This window comes from Orycteropus afer, unplaced genomic scaffold (assembly GCF_000298275.1).
Source record: "Orycteropus afer afer isolate SDZICR_OR568_19922 unplaced genomic scaffold, OryAfe1.0 scaffold00092, whole genome shotgun sequence".
Taxonomy (NCBI): domain Eukaryota; kingdom Metazoa; phylum Chordata; class Mammalia; order Tubulidentata; family Orycteropodidae; genus Orycteropus; species Orycteropus afer.
Genome location: NW_006921679.1, coordinates 8,716,042 through 8,735,494, shown reverse-complemented (window position 1 = coordinate 8,735,494; position 19,453 = coordinate 8,716,042). Strand labels below are relative to the sequence as shown.

The following is a 19,453-nucleotide window of genomic DNA, read 5'->3' as shown; positions in this document are numbered from 1 at the left end:
CACTTAATCATAGTGCCACTAGGGCTCCATTCATATTGTCAGAGATATCCAGATTTCACTGGAGACATTTTTCAAAAAGTCAGAAAGAATTCATACTTATGAACCACATATCCTGGGATCAGATGGATCAAGCTACCTATTCACTGCAGTTTGATATGGTTGCAAACTCTCAATGAGTGCTTTTGGCTCTAAGTATTTTCACAGAGAACTTGGTCAATCAATATTCGATTGTGAGGCTAAGAAAAACCCTGCAAGGCACCACCAATGGATTATGAAAGACACTCTCCTTAAGTTGCTCAGAGTGGGGTCCACAAGACTGAGTCCAGGGTCCTTTATCACCCATGGTCTGAAGACTCTTCCTCAGACCCACATCCTTAGCACCTTCCCTCCCATATCCCTCCTGCAGATCCTTCTCAGTGATGTCCTGTCTCGTACAGAAGAACATACTGCCTCACTCTTACTCAAGATCCCCTTCCCAAACTGGACCATTCTAACCCCTTCTGTCAATTCGTCATACTGCCGTGGCTTGCACGTCCCTATGATGTTGAAGCTCTGCCACCAGTATTTCCAATTCTAGTAGGTACACCATTGATGGACATGTTTCAGTGGAGCTTCCAGACTAAGACAAACCAGGAAGAAGGTCTTGGTGATCTACTTCCAAAAATCAACCAATGAAAACCCTATGGATCACAATAGAACAGTGTCCAATATAAGATGAGCCCCTTAGGTTGGAAGGCATTCAAAGCACACAGGAGCTTCAACAATGGACTTGAAAATACCATGACCATGGGGATGGTGCAGGAACAGGCAACAATTTGTTCTGCTCTCCAGGGGTCACCAGGAGTTTGAGCTGTCTCCAAGGCAATTAATGAGCAACAACAACCCATTCTAGGCTCAGTGGTTTTTTATTTGTTTGTTTGTTTTTAAATAAACTCTTGAAGACTCAAGCTTTTAACCTGTCTCACCCATGAAGCCTTTCAACTCAAATATTTCTCCTTCTGGGAGGTAAATTTCAAGTGTAGCAGTTAAATGCTCAGATTTGAGCACTCTCCCTGCTATGTGACCTATGGTAACTTATTTGATCTCTTGTGCCTCAGTTTTATCCTTTAAAAAGGAAAATTGTCTAGCTCTAATGGAATTAAGTAACAAACACATGTAAAGGACTTAGCACACTGTCTGACATTTACTAGCTAATACTTACTGAGTAACTACTATTAAAGGTAATCACATTTAATGTGTATACTGCACAACTAGTACTTTTTCATCTATTTGATTTCTGATTTGTCTCCTAATTAATTCATGCCTCAAATAGGGAATGAACCTTCCCTAAGGTTATAGTGGGACACCCAGCAAAAATGTTAGTGGCAGGTACTCAAGAAACGTTTGTTGGCAGTTTATTATTTTAATTTCTGTCAACCAGGAAAAAGTTGAATTGGCCAAAGTTGTGTGATAGTTACACTTACAACAATGACCAAAAAGAATGGGATTTGGTTCCTTGGTTTAGAGGTTTATGGTCATGGTTTCATGGGACATCCCAGTTAAGAGAGCTCATTGGGTGTTTAGTGCTTCTCTCTTCTACCTCCTAGATCATTGTGTAGTGCTTGGGGTCTTAAAAACTTGTAAGTGGCCATCCAAGGCATAACAATTGGTCTCTATTTGCCTGGAACAAGAGAGGAAGAAGCAAAGTCAGAAACAGGAGAAGGATATGGAATCGTGACTGATTTTTGGCATGAACAACTGCCTTCTTTACCATGAGACAAGAAGAATGGCATGGTGCCTGACTACCATTACTGCACATTTTGATCAATGATTCTGCAGTGGAATCCTGATCAAAAGGGGGAAAATGCACAACAGAATTTCAAATCCTCATGGAATCCAGACTTTCTGGACCCATGGAGGCTGGATGAACCTCTAAAACTATTGACCTGAAATAATCTTTAAGCATTAAGCCAAAAAATACCCCTGAAGTCTTCTTAAAATAAATCAATAGATTCACTTAGGCAGCAAAAACTGTCTGCCTTGAGCATTACAATCTTTTAAGAACTATCTATATGGGATCAAATTGACAACCGCAACTCAAAAGATTAGATAGAAACCTTAGAAGGCAATGAGTTTATGTTAATGAGGGAGGAACAAGTCAGAAAACGAGGATGAGAATAGTTGCACAACTCGAAGAACGTAATCAATGTCACTGAACTGTGTATGTAGAAACTGTTAGATTGGTGTGTGTTTTGCTGTACCAATTCTCAACAACAACAATAAAGAAAATTTTCAGAAAAGAAATGCATATCTGAAGCTTTTGTTAATAACAGCACACAGATTGAGATGCTCTCAAACCAGTGTTGTAATCATCACACGTCAGCTTCACTTGAGTAAGGAAACATGCTACCCTTTTAACAGGCAAGAAAACTGTTTCAAGGTGGGCAAGTCCAGCTCTTCTCTTTAAAATTAAATTCTTAAGTCTTTAAGGAGTTGTTTTAAAGCATCAAAAAATAGTTAACAAAACACAGAGAGAACTCTCAAGTCAGCAATTATCTTCAGGTTGAAGATAAAAGCTGCTTCCAACTTAATAACTTTAAAATGGAATACATGCTGGAATTTATTCTCACTCATCCCATATCCATTAGGGAAAATTTTAGATGTGCAAATGCTTTATCTATTGCATAAATAATAGATGTTTTATCCAGAGGTGATAAGGAAATAAAACTACATGATTCACCAAGGCCACATCTAAAATTTCACTTCAGACTAGCTAATGCCAAATTTTTTAAAGAAATGTCGACTCCCTAAAACACAGCTAAAGCAAACTCATTGTCTTCTAGTTGATTCTGACTCATATCACCCCTTGTTGTTGTTATGTACTGTCGAGTCGGACCTGACTAATAGTGACCCCTCCTTGGGTTTCCAAGGCAGTATCACTACAGAAGTAGATTGCCCAACCTTCCTTCTGAGGAGTGGCTGGAGGGTTTGAACCGCTAGCCTTTTGGTTAGCAGTCAAGTGTCTTAGGCACTATGCTACCAGAGCTCCCATACCTCCCCTTAGGATAGAGTAAACTGCACTATAGGGTTACCAAGGTAGTAATCACACTGTCAATGATAGGATAATAGTCATATGTACACAAGGAAGATGAGTTACTACAACTATTATTCAAATTTACGCACCAAGCACTAATAGCAAAGATGAAGAAACTGAAGATTTTTAACAACGTCTGCAGTCTGAAATTGATCAAACATGCAATTGACATGCATTGATAATTATTGGCAATTAGAATGTAAACACTGGAAACCAAGAAGAATGATCAGTGCTTGGAAAATTCTGTCTTGGTGACAGAAACTATGCTGGAGGTGGCATGATAGAATTTCGTAAGACCAACAACCAATTCACTGGAAATATCTTTTTCAACAACATACAGAGACTATACTCATGAAACTTGCTGGATGGAATACACAGGAACCAAACTGGTACATCTGTGGAAAGATACAATGGAAGAAACTCAGTATCAACAGTCAGAACAAGGGCAGTGACTGACTGTGGATAGACCATCGATAGCTCATTTGCAAGTTCAAGTTGAAGCTACCAAATACCAAACCAAACACACTATCATCAAGTCGATTCTGACTTACAGCGAGCCTCTTTGGGTTTCTGAGGTGGAAAATCTTTACAGAAGAAGATTGTCCCATCTTCTTTCCATGGAGTGGCTGGTAGGTTTGAACCACCAACCTTCTGGTTAGCAGTCAAATGCCTTAGGCACTACACGTCACCAGAGCTCCTTAAGTTGAAGCTGAAGAAAATTAATACAAGTACCCAAGAGTCAAAGTACAACCTTGAGTATATTTTACCTGAATTTGCAGACCATCTCAAGAACAAATCTGATATACTGGATACTAATGACCAAAGACCAGACGCGTTGTTAGATGATAGATATCAAGGACATCATACATGAAGAAAGCGAAGGTGATTAAAAAGGCAAGAAGAAAAGGCCAAAATGGATGTCAGAAGAGACTCTGAAACTTGATTTTGAATGTGGAGTAGCTAAAGCTACTGAAGACCAACAAGTTGTGGGATAACATCAAGGACCTCATACATAAAGAAATCAAAAGGTCACTAAAAAGACAGGAAAGAAAAGACAAACACGTATGTCACAAGATACTCTGAACTTACTCTTGAACATGGTGGGTGGGAGAAGTGATGAAGTGAAAGAGCTGAACAGAAGATTTCAAAGACACCTTGAAGAGACAAAGTAAAATATTATAATGAAATATGCAAATACCTGGAGTTAGAAAAACAAAGGAAAGAACACACCAGGCATTTCTCAAGCTGAAAGAACCTGAAAAAAAAAAAAAAAAAATTAAAGCCTCGAGTTACAATATGGGAGGGTTCTATAGGCAAAATATTAAATGACACAGAAAGCATCCAAAGAAGATGGAAAGAATATACAGAGTCACTATACCACAAAGAACTGGTTGGCATTCAACCATTTTGGGGGGGTAGCATATGATCAAGGGCCAATGGTATTGAAGGAGGAAGTCCAGCTGCACGGAAGTCACTGATGAAAAACAGGCCTCCAGGAATTGGTGAAGTGGCAACTGAGGTATTTCAACAAATGGATACAACGCTGGAAACACTTCTCTATAGCAGGTGATCTGGAGGACGACTGGCCAACCAACTGGAGATTCATGTTTGTGGTTCAACAGAATGTGCAAGTTGTTGAATAAGATCACTGATATCACATACAAGCAAAATTTTGCTGAAGGTGGCTTGAGGATGGTTACAGCAGTGCATCGCAGGAAAACTGCCAGAGATCCAGGTTGGAATCAGAGTAAGATATGGAATGAGGGATGTCAATATTGATGTCAGATGGATCTTACCCAAAGGCAGAGAATACCAGGGACATTCACCTGTGTTTTGCTGACCGGGCAAAGGCATTTAACTGTGTGGACTAAGACATCATAGATAATATTGCTAAGAGTGGAATTCCAGGACACTAGATTTCACTCATGCAGAACTTATGCCTAGACCAGAAGGCAGTTGTTCAAGTAGGACAAGAGGACACTGTGTGGTTTGAAATCAGAAGACGTGTGTGTGAGGGTTGTACCCTTTCACCATGTTTGTTCAGGTTGGGTGCTGGGCAAATAATCTGAGAAGCCGGACCATATGAAGAAGAACGTGGCATCAGGATTGGAGGAAGACTCATTAATAAACTGTGACATGCAGATGACACAACTTTGCTTGCTGAGAGTGCAGAGGACTTGAAGCATTTACTGATGAAAATCAAAAGAAGACAGCTCTCAGTATAGATCATACCTCAAATAAAGAAAGCAAAAATCCTCACAGCTGGACCAATAAGCAACATCATGAAAATGGAGCAAAGATGAAAGTTGTCAATGATTTCATTTTATTTGGATCCACAATCAATGCCCATGGAAGCAGAAGTCAATAGATCAAACAGTGTACTGCACTGGGCAAATCTGCTGCAAAAGACCTCTTTAGAGTGTTGGAGGGCAAGGATGCCATTTTGGTGACTGAGGTGCATTTGACCTGAGCCGTGGTGTTTTCAGTTGTCTCATGTACATGAGGGCTGGACATGCGGTGAGGAGGGCTGAGGAAGAGTTAATGTGTTTGAATTATGGTGTTGGTGAAGAACGTTGGGTGTACCGTGGACTGCCAAGGGAACAAGCAGATCTGTCTTGAAGGAGATGCCACCAGAGTGCTCCTTGGAGATGGGAATGGCTAGACGGCATCTCACATATTTCGGATGTATTGTCAGGCAAGAACAGTCCTTGGAGAGGGACATCATGCTTGGTAAAGGACAGGGTCAACAAAAAAAGAGGAAGACGCTCAACAAGATAGAGTGGCACAGTGGCTGTCACAAGGGGCTCAAGGTTACCAGTGATGATGAGAATGGCGCAGGAGGGGAAGTGTTTCATTCTGCTGTGCCTGGGGTCACTACGAGCTGGAACTGACTCAACAGCGCTTAACAACAACAACAACAATCTTCATAGAAGCAGCCTGCCACTTCTTTCTCCCATGGAGCAGGTGGTGAGTTAGAACCACAGACCTTTCAGTTAACAGCCAAGTGCTTAACCACTGCACCACCAGGGCTGTTTGAAACACAGCTAGTTAGCATAAATTCCAGCATTCAGTACAGCAGGATTCTGGCATTATGCCACTTCCAAACTACCTGAAGCCACAGGCAAGATGACTGTTAACCCACATACTGCCCATTGCCTCACGCTGGTTCACAACAGACACAAATATCCTGGAACTGAATTGGAAGAAGCAAATTTCTTGCCAGAGTATAAACTAAAAGGAACCTTGTAAAAATGAATTCTTGAACTACGGTGTGTTAACAAGAAATGGAAACAAGGAAAGAAGCAAAGATGAGAGAAAGCCAACCCCAAACACCAAACATACCAAACACCACCAAATCTAAAGACGAACTCTTACTGGATGGACCATGAAGATAATGCAGCCAATGAAAAATTTAAGACTCAACAATAACAAGAAATTCTCATTTCAGAGTTGTTAAAATGGCAAAATAATCTGCACCTTAGAATGGATAAAATTTCAGAGGAGGTCTTTTGTGAAATCTGTGAATCGGTTTCAAATGAGTCCTACATGAGAAGCCAAGGGCCCTGAGATGCCCTGCCAGCTTGGACACTAGGCAGAGTATAACCTTGGTACAAGGAGCTCTGGGGGCCCAGTGCCTAAGGTATTTGACTGCTCACCAGAAGGTTGGTGGTTCAAAACCTCCAGCTGCTACATGGAAGTAAGATGGGGCAATCTACTTCCGTAAAGATTTACCACCTTGGGAACGAAATGGGAGTTGCTACGAGTCAGACTCGACTCGATGGCACTGAGTTTGAGCTTGGAACCTTGGTACACTCTGTGATTCCCCCAGTAGTGATAAGACTGTTCAAGTATAAAGACTGGAGGTGGTTTACAGGAAGTGCCTCCTATCACAGGAACTGTTACTCAGCAGACATCATTTGACTTCTTGTCTTTTCCTTCCTTCATCCAGAAGTATAACTGCTAGATACTTGGTCTTTTCCCAACATATCTTCTGATACCCAAAACACATGTGGAATGCCCTATAACGTAGAGAGGAGGAAATAAGCTCTGTAGCAGACAAGTCTATCAATAACAGTTCTCATTACCCGGGGTAGCTTTCAGGAGGAATGAAATAAAAAACCAGCTGCTGTTGACTCGATTCTGACCTGTGGTAGTTAAGGCTGTGCGTCAACTTGGCTGGGCCTGGTTTTGAGTGCCTCGGCAGCTGGGTGTAGTTATTCCCCATGATGAGACTGGTAATCAGCTACATGGTGGAATCTACTGGAGCAGCTGAGTAGCTGCTTTAGGGATGTGGGCTGCTTCCAGTATCTAAGAAGCAACTTTGAGGAAGGTCTCCAGCATTTTGGCATGCTTGAACCTGCATGTAGCTGAGTCATTGTTCAGCAGCCTGCCATGCCCTGCCGATCTTGGGACTCCTTGTGGACTTGAATTAATGACCTCCCATGTGCTTTGGTAACACTGGGACTGTGCCTTTTTACTTGCCAACCTTGGGCTTGTCAACCCTCAGCATCCAGCAGCTGTTTGAGTGAAGAAACGCCTCCAGCTCCAGTGGGCCAGAAGCAGGAGGCAGAGCTGAAGCTCAAGGTTGAGGGGCTTTCACCCAGCCCCTAGAGCCCAACACTTTGAACTTGGACTTAAAGCCTCCAAAACTGCAAGAAAATAAACCCCTGTTTATTCAGGCCATCCCATTTGTGGTATGTTCCTGTCAGAGCAGCACTAGGGAACCAGAGTATGACTTACGGTGTCACCACGTGTGTCAGAGCAAACTGTGCCCTCGGTGGCTGATTTTTCAAAAGCAGACTGCCAGGAATTTGTTCCAATACACCGCTGGGTAGAGTCAAAACTCCAACTTTTTGGTTAGCAGCCCAATGTGTTAACCTACTGTAGCTTCCAGGGATCCCACGTTGGGAAGAACAGATGACTATGAAACAGGCTGAAAATCCCTAACTCCACATGGACCCTGCTGCTTGTAGCTGTGGACTGTGATCTAACATGGACAAATCTGATCAAATTTCTGGATGTATACACTTGGCTGAATCTCCTGCATAGTATCATCTGAGACGCTAAATCAGAAAATGACATACAATCCCTCAGCATCAGCCAGACAGGGCTCTATCAAAAATCATCAATTCTCCACCTGCTAGGAGCATCCTTAGTAACACTAGAGAGCTGTTTGAATTCAACAAATGCACTGGGAAAAACCCCAGCAGAGGAAACTCCCAGTAAATATGAGACTTTGGCAAAGTTATCAGCTTATAAGTAGAAGGCGTCATCTTCTAAGGAGCCCTGGTGGCATAATGGTTGGGTGCTTGGCTGCTAACCACAAGGGTGGAGGTTCAAACCTACCAGCTGCTCCATGGGAGAAAAAACCTGGCAATCTGCTTACATAAAGATTAAATCCCTTTGCTGTTGAGTGAATTCTGACCCACAGCGCCCCTAGAGGGCAGAGGAGAACTTCCCCCATAGGGTTTCCAAGGCTGCCCACAGCAAACCCACTGCTGTTGAGTCTATTCCAACTCACAGTGCCTCTACAGAACAAAGCAGACTTCCCAGGGTTTCCAGGACTGGAAATCTCTGCAGAAGCAAACTGCCACATCTTTCTCCTGGCTGGTGTGTTAGAACCACCAACCTCCTGGTTAGCAGACAAGCACTTAACCACTGGGCCACCAGGGCTCCCTCCCACAAAGATGACAGCCTAGGCAACTCTATGAAGCAGTTATATTCTGTCCTAAAGGGCCACTTTGAGACAGGATTGACTTGAAGGCACCCAACAACCACAATCTTCTTCAAGGGGCCACGAGGAGTATTGGCTGAGCAAGACCAATTACAAATGATCTAATGGGTGTGAGTGTTCTGTGGTGTCAAAACTACAGATGTAACTATACATTGTTTAGGGAAAAACACAAAATAATATAACAATGATAAAAAAAAAATCAAATTGTTTAGACAGGTGTCAATAATCTCAAAGAACTCAGAGAAGTCACTGTACGCAAGTAAAATGCTCCTTTACGAATAATAACACATTTGTCATTTGCTGGATTGATTTTCAGCAAGTCATCTTTCCCTCGTGTACAATTCATACTTCATTAGATACTGATGGGCTGGATGTAACAAGAGGAACAAGCGTGAAAAGGACGTGCATGCTCCCCGAGGGCAGGATGATGTGGTTAAGAGGTGGTGAGAGAGGGCATTCCATCACGTGCTCTAACACACATTCGTCACTGCACACAAATTAAGTACATAAGGTGGTAAGTCTGAGGCTAGGTGCATAGAAGGGTCATTAGTCTAGCAAGAATATTCAAGACCTAGAAAAACAAGAAAGATGATCGTATAGGTCTATTTTAACATGAGGGGTTCCACGTTTCTTTCCTATTGCTATGACAGAGTAAAAAGCACACCTGAATTTTAGGTAACCATTTCAGGCAGCCCACCACCCATCTGTCAGTTGGTTGTACTGTGGTGGCTTGCATGTTGCTATGACGCTGGAAGCTATGCCAGCAGGGTCTCCCATGGCAGGCAGATTTCTGCAATTTGCAGACTGAGACAGACTCCGAAGAGAAACGTGGCAACCTACTTCCAAACATTAGCCAGTGAAAACCCCAGTAATCACAACAGAATATTCTTTGATACAGTGCTGGCTGGTGAGCACCTCAGGTTGGAAGGCAATGATGGACTGAAGCCTGGTGGTCCTCATGAAGACTACACAGGGTGGGGCAGTTCTGCTGTACAAGGGGTTGCCCTGGGTCTAGTTGACTAGATGGCAGCTAACAACAACAACAATTTCGGCCAGTAGTCAGGTGTCTACGCCACGTATGACTAAGAGGAGCAATATATCATTGTTGTTGTTGTTATGTGCCGTCAAGTCAGACCTGACTCATAGAGACCCCTCCTTGGGTTTCCGAGGCAGTATCACTGTGGAAGTAGATTGCCCCAATATATCATCAGCTGATGTTTAAGATCAAATTTGTCCCAGAACTAGTACCTGAAGGAGCAATCCACTTATAGAGAGAGACATTAGAAACAAGGAAACTTGCTATCTATCAACACATCACCAAAGGGCTGTAAGCTTTGGGTTTTTGTTTCCCAGCAGTAGTGATGGGTTTCTTCTGAAATTTCCTCACACTTGGTTGTGGGCATGCATTTCACTGAAAACCAGCACAAACTGAGGGATGGTACCTTTGACTGATATTTCAGGGACTGCTTACGATCACATGTCACTCTCTCATGACTTTAGTTTCAGTTGTTTGGGACAGACCCCACATTGCATTTCATTAGCTACCACCTTGACAAGAAATGACAGCTTCCAACAATGAAACTGCACTGAACAGGGGCATAATGGGGAAATCTCACTTTCATTTCTAACTGGTGGTGAGAACCAGCACAAATCTAATTCCCAAAGTGTACAAATGGATCCAGTCCTCACCTTCCTACTTGTTTATCCTTCTCGCCAGCCTCTTGTGCAGTGTTCTGTGTATGTCCCAGGCATCCAGAGCTGGGTCAGAGCTCACAAGCCAGACAGGCACTGCCTTTCAGCCCTATCCACCCAGAGCTGGGCAAGAGCTCACATGTTAGGACACCTTCTTTCAGAGTACCTTACAGGAAGATGCCAGCCCCTGCTGGCCCTCACTGCTCCTGTGGTTCATTAATTTGCTGGAGTAACTCACAGAATTTATGGAAAGTATTTACAACTAGAAATTTATTACAAATGAAAAAGTATACAAAGAAAGAGACACATACGATGAGGTCTGAGAGTGCAAAGCTTCCATGTCTCAAAGAAGGAGGTGCTACCCTTTCCTGTGCATGGTCACCAACCAGGAAGCTCATCTGAGCCTCAGGGCTCAAGGCTCTTATTGGCCTCATGACTTGACCATGATAGATTATCATGCCTCTTGAAGCCTGATCAGCACTGAGCCCCTAGGAGATCTGGTCAGATCCCATTCATTAGCCTCAAGTGTTGGTATAGGTCAAAAGAACTGTGACCAGAGGCCAAATTGCTATTACAAGGTGATTCTACAATTCATTGAAATTATTTCAAAAATGCCTATTTTGTGTAATACCAATAAATGAAGCTAAACCACAGGGCAAGTACTATCTACAAATGAGGCCTCTGCAAGACAGATCCAAGAGAGGGCTTTATGAAGCAGCATTGGCTGGATTAAATTGATGGTATTCCAATGAGACGACTTTGAAGAGGACAACAGTCATTTAACTTTAGAAGTTCTAGGAGGTTTCTTTCTGAAGTGCTATGACTTAGTCTATTCCAAATAAGCCTGGTAAGTCTTGGGTCCTTATGTATCCATTTTATCACTTATGTACCAGAGATTGTTACTCCATATGGTGATAAAGGGAGCTCTGGTGGCATAGTGCCTAAGGCATTTGGCTGCTAACCAGAAGGCTGGTGGTTCAAACCCATCAGCCACTCCTCAGAAGGAAGGCTGGGCAATCTACTTCCGTAGTGATACTGCCTTGGAAACCCAAGGAGGGGTCACTATGAGTCAGATCTGACTCCATGGCAGTGAGTTTTGTTTGGTTTGGTATGGTGATAAAAGTAACATGTAATTTAAAAATATTTCTAATAATCACAATTAGATTGTAAATTAGTAGTATCAACTTCTCAGTCTTACAATGTTCCTCTTTAACATTAGCAAAGAAATTCTCTTGACTTTAATTCTTCAGTCTTCAATTTTCTGCTATGATGCTTAGCAAGGAAGGACGTTGCCAACCAAGATGTTAGAAAAATCAATCAACTGGCAAAATGATTAAAATAGGTATAATTATCTAAAATAATAATATCCATTTTAAAAGTAATGAAAACACACCCTAAGAGCACAAAGTTTTTATGTGGAAAGCAATAAAAAAATGTTGTCAGTTTTTAAATTGAATGTTCTCTACATACTCACTAAACTCACTGCCATCAAGTCGGATTTGACTCATAACGACCCCTCCTTGGGTTTCCAAGGCAGTATCACTACAGAAATAGATTGTCCAGTCTTCCTTCTGAGGAGTGACTGGTGGGTTTGAACCACCAGCCTTCTGGTTAGCAGTCAAATGCCTTAGGCTCTAAACCACCAGAGCTTCTATTATCTACATAGTGTATTTAAATATTTTTCAGAGAGCTATAAGAATTTAAATATTGCTACCAGGCAGATGATGCTCTTCAGAGCATGTTCATTTGATCTGGGAAAACTTTCCTCTTCCTTGTCAATGCATCTGGGGAGACCTTAGGCACCTCTACCAGACACTTGAAAATATAAGACAAAACCCTGTACCCAAAAAGTATTTTTAAAAGTGATTACCTGTGTGGCTTCCAGCCAAACAACAGACAGGCATATGGGGTGAACATTTACATCAGATAGATAAACTCCTTGGAGCAATCAATCATGGGAAACCAGAAGGGCAGTGTTTGCATAACAAGACAGCTGGTGGGGGGCAGAGTGCATGAGAGGGAAGGACACAGGGAAGAGGTAACTACCGGGAGGAAGTGGGAAAAGAGCTGTTCCATTGTGGGGAACTGCAGTCATGAGACAAACTGTGTATGAACTGCTGTATGGAAAATGAATTTGCTCTGTAAACTTTCACCCAAATCACAATAAAAATTAAAAATAAAAAGTGATTACCTATATTAATTGCAGTTTCCTGCTTGTCGCCTGTCAATACCCATATTTTAATTTCTGCCTTCAACAGAGTTGCTATGGTTTCTGGAACGCCTGCCTGAAGGCGGTCTTCGATGGCTGTGGCTCCAAGTAACAGTAAATTCTAGATTGAAAAAATATCTTTGGTCAAAGACTGCAACATACCTAAGAGTAGCATTAACCACAAAATTCCACAAAAATAAGGCAGTCAAAATGTTCTAAGACAGTTACCTCATTTCCTCTACATCAAGCCTTTATTTGTAGATGATTAATGATACTAATTGGACATCAAGATGGTCTAGTCCTGGAGGAGGACATCATGCTTGGTGAAGCAGAGGGCCAACAAAAGGAGGAAGGCCCTCAATGAGACGGCCTGACACAGTGGCCTCAACAATGAGCTGAAACACAGCAGCAATTGTGAGGACGGCACAGGAGGGCAGGGTTCCATTCTGTTGTACACAGGGTTGCTATGACCTGGAACTAAATGGACAGCACCTAACAGCAACAATATCTAGATGGATGGCATTTCAAAACTCTTCACAAAGTTGTTGATGTTGTTGTTATGTGCCCTCGACTCATAGCGACCCCTCCTTGGGTTTCCGAGGCAGTATCACTACAGAAGTAGATTGCCCCACCTTCCTTCCGAGGAGTGGCTGGTGGGTTTGAACCTCCAGCCTTCTGGTTAGCAGTCAAGTGCCTTAGGCACTACACTACCAGAGCTCCCCTTCACAATGTTAGGGACACCCAATACACAAAGTCAACCCAGTGGTATCATTTATATCCTGGTGCATAGGCATGGTAGACTTGAAATAGAATAGAAATCATTTGGTTGCACAGAATATGAGCAAGTTATTCTGTGGATACTAGCAGTACATGAACCTTTTCCATCCCCCATCCAGCTAATGAATAAAGGATTGTATTATGTTTAACATATGAAAAACTGTATTTCTAGATTATATGCTTATTCAGCAGTAGAGGAATAAAACATGTGATGCTAAAAATTCAACAACTGTGGAAGAAAACATAAAAACACGTTAGGACTGTGGAGCTATAAACATTCACATCTTTTTGTCCTCTTAAACGCACTGGAAAAGGTTCATTCACATCACACTGAGGATGAGTACAGGTATGTAATGTCCTAGGCTGCCTGTGTGCTCCTCAAATGGGCCAGCAGATTCCAAATCATCTGTGTAGAATCCTGGTAACCACTTCCAGTCTCCCCTTGCCTGTGACATTCACCTCATCTTGGCTAACAGACTGCAGGAAAAGGCAACTAATTTGTGAGCCTCTACCACATGCCTGGCATTGCATGGGCATGTCACCTATTTCACACACCCACTTCTCACTTATCAACATGGTTAAGTTCCAAAGGCCAGGTCACTATGTAAAAACTGGCACTGTGCAAAAATGGAGGATGATCACATCAAATCAAAATGGAGGATGACTACATCATTGCATCAGTGCCAAACTGCGTAAGTACATAAATGCCAAACCACTGAAAATCACTGCTCAGCCAAACTGGCACATACCCTTAACCATCACGGCTGGCATTACTTTTGCTTTGTACCTCGGCATTCATTACTCCCAGATGTATGTCATGAATGCACAAAATAGTCAGATAATAGATTTTTCATTACTGTCATAAATGCAAAGGGTTAGAAGATGAGATAGGTGATAAGTGAGAGGAAGATGTAGGTTGTTTTCCAACTACAAAGTAATGTGGCCATTTGCAGTAAAACATGGTGAGTGAACACTTTGATTCAGGTCTCCTCCTACCCAGATTTCACCAAAATGACAAACAACTACCATAAAAACTCCAGCAAAAGCCAAATATAAAAAAGCAAAGGGGAAGTAAACAACCAAAAATGGAACAAAATAATCAAACAAACGAGTAATGATATCAAAGTTATGGAGACTGGAAAATGGATGGTCTACTGGTATGTGACACACACCAGAAACAGTTGTGACCTGGCTCCCTGAAGTGAGGGAATCCAGTAAGTAGAAAGCTATCAAATGCCTTGGGATAAATGGAAAAGAACAAAAATATCAAAGCAGGCAATATAAATAAGCAATAGTAAAGCCTGAATATTTTTATATTAAGTGCAAAAACTCTTAGCATGTACAATCTCTAACTCGACCATGCAATGTTCTGCTTGTGCACGTAACTGGTAAGCTGCTCACATAAGCTTTACCTTGGCAGCATTTAGAAAGTCGTCGATATGGCTTTGACCCAATGCTCCTTAAGATATCATTAATACTTAGCTGAGGGCAGGTGGACCTTTCATTCAGATAGCCCATCAAAATTTAGTGCTTTTCAAAGGACAAGATTAAAACCTAATGGCTAATTAATTTGCTAACTAGAAAATAGAACATTACACAGCAAAAAGATTTCTGTTCAAACACTTGGTTCAATAGGTGGCATGTCTTTCACTGGACACACAAAGAATGGATCATGGACCACACACCTTCTCAATGATCTCATAACACTCTTCCAGCCGTTGAGATCTATCTTTCAATATGGTGCTCGCTTCTTGGTAGACTTTCAACCACTCCTCGTACTCATTCTCAGAGAGGTCAGCGTAAGCCACACAGAGGGTCCGCAAACCTGCAAAGAGCCATGCATGCCACTGGTGATCTGGGTCAAGCAGAATATTGCACCTCCTATGTAAAATTACCTGGCTTCATTTCAGATAGGTGTGTTCAAATAAAGAAACCGTCTGATTATTCAAATCACTTTAATCCAATTTCCACACCTCTGAAAAGAGGAAATTAAAAATAACTACACTGCATTCTAAGGGCCATCATTACTCAATGGTTAAGCACTCAAGTGCTAACCAAAAGTTGGCAGTTCAAACCCATGAGCCACTTCTCAAGAGAAAGATGAGGCAGTCTGCCTCTAGGTGGAATTATGGCCTTGGAAACTCTATGGTGCAATTCTAGTCTGTCCTACAGGTTCGTAGAGTCGGAATTGACTCCACAGCAACAGGTTTGGTTTTTTGGGTTTGGATACTGTATTCAAATGTGAATAACCTATATATTTAAAAATACATGAGAAGCTACTGAATGTAAATCTCCACAATAGAGAGGTATGGGAGCTGTGCTCCGTCTGTGATCACCTGGGCAGTAGGCAGGTATCAGCAGGTAGAAGATACAGGAAGTATGTCTCAAGCCAGCAATAAAAAACTCAATGTGCTATTGCATGAAAGAGCCAAGATTTCTAGCAGACCTGCCTGTGTATGTGTGTCTGTGTGTATACGTGTATGTGTGCATCACAGCCACAGGGAGCACACAGAGAGAGCAGCAGTCAACACTTAAGCAAAGCTCCTGCTTCATCACTAGCAGGAAAACTTGACATCATTGTTGTTTAAGGCCTTTCAGAGATGCCCTTCCTGTTCACTGTGGGCTCAGTGAGTTATTATTTCCTTCACGTAATTATGAGCCAGTACCATAGGATAACAAAGGAGGGGCAGGGGAATAAGAGTGTTCTGAGCAAGGGCGTATCAGTCACCCAATGACTCTACATGGTGTGAGTTAACCTACCTTTTCCCTCCGTGCACAGCTCCTGTCACCGCTTGCTAAGAGCTAGCAGAGACCCATGTAGGTAACAGAACAGAGACTGTGCCATACATGTTGTCACTGTCATAAGCACAGAATGTAGAGAGATTGGGACTAATGCCAGAAAAACATACTCCTGGTTGTTGTGTTGTTATGTGCCGTTGAGTTGGACTCGACTCATAGCGACCCCTCCTTGGGTTTCCGAGGCAGTATCACTACGGAAGCAGATTGCCCAACCTTCCTTCCGAGGAGTGGCTGGCGGGTTTGAGCTGCCAGCCTTCTGGTTAGCAGTCAAATGCCTTAGGCACTATGCTACCAGAGCTCCCATACTCCTGGTAGACAAGGCCAAAAATGACTCCGCAAAAACATGTCCTTTCAGAATATGACTTCTTTCCCAGGCATCAGCCATAAGCACTTAAAAATACAACTTGAATGGTTAAAAACAGCTTTTCCAAATTTTACTTACCTTCCGTGGCAAAATACTCCAGATGGCATAATGTTTCCTCCATGTATTTTGAATCTTTTGAAAGTCTCTCAAAAATTACATTATCCTATAAAATAGGAAAACACTGTGACTAGCAAATACTTACATAAACCTCCCAGTCAGCCTTCTAAATGTGGCTTTGTTCTATTGGTGTCTGTCTAATGTACACAGTTGAGAATACTTGAGTGGGCAAGTTGAAATACAACTCTTGGCTGGATTCAATCATAAACCTTGGAAAATAAATCAGTTATGCATGTGCCCCACAAAACCAAATCCATTGTGTACCTTCAAACTCAAGCTAACATAGGTTAGGGGAGAACCACAGGGATGAGGAATGGTGCCCATATTCACCCAGATTCATAAAATTCACAGCAAAGTTTATAATGCCTTTTTGTAGAAACAGAAAGGATAAATCGCACATCCCAAGTCACACCAGTACAACCTCATTTTCTGACAGGGAGCAGCCCCTAACCAGGGAGGTCATTAGTACTAGACCCTGAGCCCAGCTCAGCCAAGAAACATTGGTATGAACCAGCTCATCGCCAGGTGACTACTTCCATGACCAACATGCAGGGCAGGGGGACAGAATGCCACACATTATCAGTCAAAGAGTTACTGTAGAGTAAAGAACTGAACTTTACCCAAAGAATTTGCTCTTTGCCCTTGGACCTTGAGAGATAACCTCTACACCCTTGAAATTCCCCAGAGACAAATTGAAGTATCTTTGATGAGGTTTCCACACTCACCTGCTTAACAGGTGACTCAGGTGAGGGCTATTCATGCCAGAAAGACCCACCTTGTGATAGGGAAAGGGGAATATGGTTCAATCAATCATGCCTATGTAATGGAAAGGAGCACTGGTAGCATAGTGCCTATGGCACTTAACTGCTAACCAGAAGGCTGGTGGTTCAAACCCACCAGCCACTCCTTGGAAGGAAGGTTGGGCAATCTACTTCTGTAGTGATACCACCTCAGAAACCCAAGGAGGGGTCGCTATGAGACGGGGCTGACTTGACCACACATAACAACAATAACATGTAATGGATCCTCAGTAAAGGTTCTGGACATGGAAAGTCCATGGGCTTCCTGGTTGGTGACAGACATCGATGTAGGAGGGAGGGGAGAGCGTCCGTTTTGGAGACACAGAAGATCCATCCTGGGAACCCTCCCAGACCTCACAGGATGTATCTCATTTGTATGCTTTTTGTTGTAATGAAACTACAATGGTATGCATAGTAATTAAGGGGATTCTGGGAATCATTCCAAAGAATTATCAAATCTGTGGGAGTGGTGGGAGCCAGCAGTCAGAAGTGAGGGGAACCTGGAGACAGGTGAGCTTATGGCTAGTATCCTAAGGGGAAAGTAGAGGAAACCCCCAAATTTACACCTAGTAGGTGAGAACTGAGGGAGCCTTGGGACCCACAGACTTATAATTGGTATTCTGAGGGGGTAGTGGGAAACCCACGAATTTGCAACCAGCATATCAGAAATAAGGGTGTCATGGAGATTCCCAAGCTTGAGGCTGGCAGCTGAAGTCTTAGGCAGATGTTGGCAGTCTGGAAGACTGTGCCCTTATTTGTGAGGTCTAGTCTAGCGCCAGAGAGCTCTGGTAGCACAGTGCCTAAGGCATTTGACTGCTAACCAGAAGGTTGGTGGTTCAAACACACCAGGTGCTCGACAGAAGGAAGACGGAACAATCTACTTCCGTAAACATTTACCAACCTCAGAAGCCCAATGGGGGTTGCTACGAGTCGGAATTGACTTGATGGCAGTGAGTTTGGTTTGGTTTTCTGTAGCCTAGCTCTGGGCAGCTGGGGTCAGAGGAAGAAGTGCTACACATGCTGCCAGGAACTGAATTGAACTACATTGCTTGGATCATTACATTTGGTGTCACAGATTTGAGCTATAGAGTAATGTGGCACAGTTTGAACTACTCTATAGTTCAAAAGAAACCAAGTTTATTTGTTTGTTGAGGGAGGAGGGGAACAGGTTTAGAAAGCATTAAACCAAAACCCAAACTCACTGCCATGGAGTTGGATCCGACTCATGGCGACCCCTCCTTGGGTTTCCGAGGTGGTATCACTACAGAAGTAGATTGCCCAATCTTCCTTCCGAGGAGTGGCTTATGGGTTTGAACTGCCTAGTCTTATGCTTAGCAGTCAAATTACATTTTATAAAAGTAAAATGGATTATTCTGGCATTTTCATACCTATGTTGTTCTGTGATTACAGGCTTCCTCACATTGCCTTGTTTTATACCTGCTGTGGTATTTAGCAAGGAGCTCTGGTAGTACAAGTGGTTAAGACATTTGGCTGCTAACCAGAAGGTCAGCAGTTCAAACCCACCAGTCACTCTGTGGGAGGAAGATGAGGCAATCTATTTCCTTAAAAGATTTACAGCCTTGGAAAGCCTGTAGGGCAGTTCCACCCTATCCTATAGGGTCATTATGAGTCAGTATCTACCAGATGGCAGTAAGTTTGGTTTTTGATTTTTCTTCCCCAATTTAGCAAAGATTAATAAAATTTTCAACAAATTGCTAATCCTAGTATAGCTTCGTCTTCTTGACACAGTCTCATGAAACAATCTTAATAATTATTTCTTTCAACATGTTAGGCCAAATTTAATAGAATATAATTTTGCAAGTAAGATTCATAAGTAGTAATACCTCCCCTTAGAGATAACAGATTTAGGTTTTATTACTCAGAAACT

General features: G+C 42.4%; 1 protein-coding gene across 1 annotated transcript in view; it reads right to left on the bottom strand.

Moving 5' to 3' along the window:
* Window positions 1-19,453, bottom strand: part of LOC103198374 (phospholipid-transporting ATPase IB) — an 826,205-nt gene that overhangs the window by 680,387 nt on the left and 126,365 nt on the right. Inside the window, exons 16-18 of the mRNA XM_042781171.1 lie at window positions 16,727-16,811; window positions 15,171-15,310; window positions 12,691-12,829 (exon numbers count right to left, since the gene is read on the bottom strand). Coding sequence (XP_042637105.1) covers window positions 12,691-12,829; window positions 15,171-15,310; window positions 16,727-16,811 — 364 coding nt within the window. The remainder of the gene's footprint in view (window positions 1-12,690; window positions 12,830-15,170; window positions 15,311-16,726; window positions 16,812-19,453) is intronic.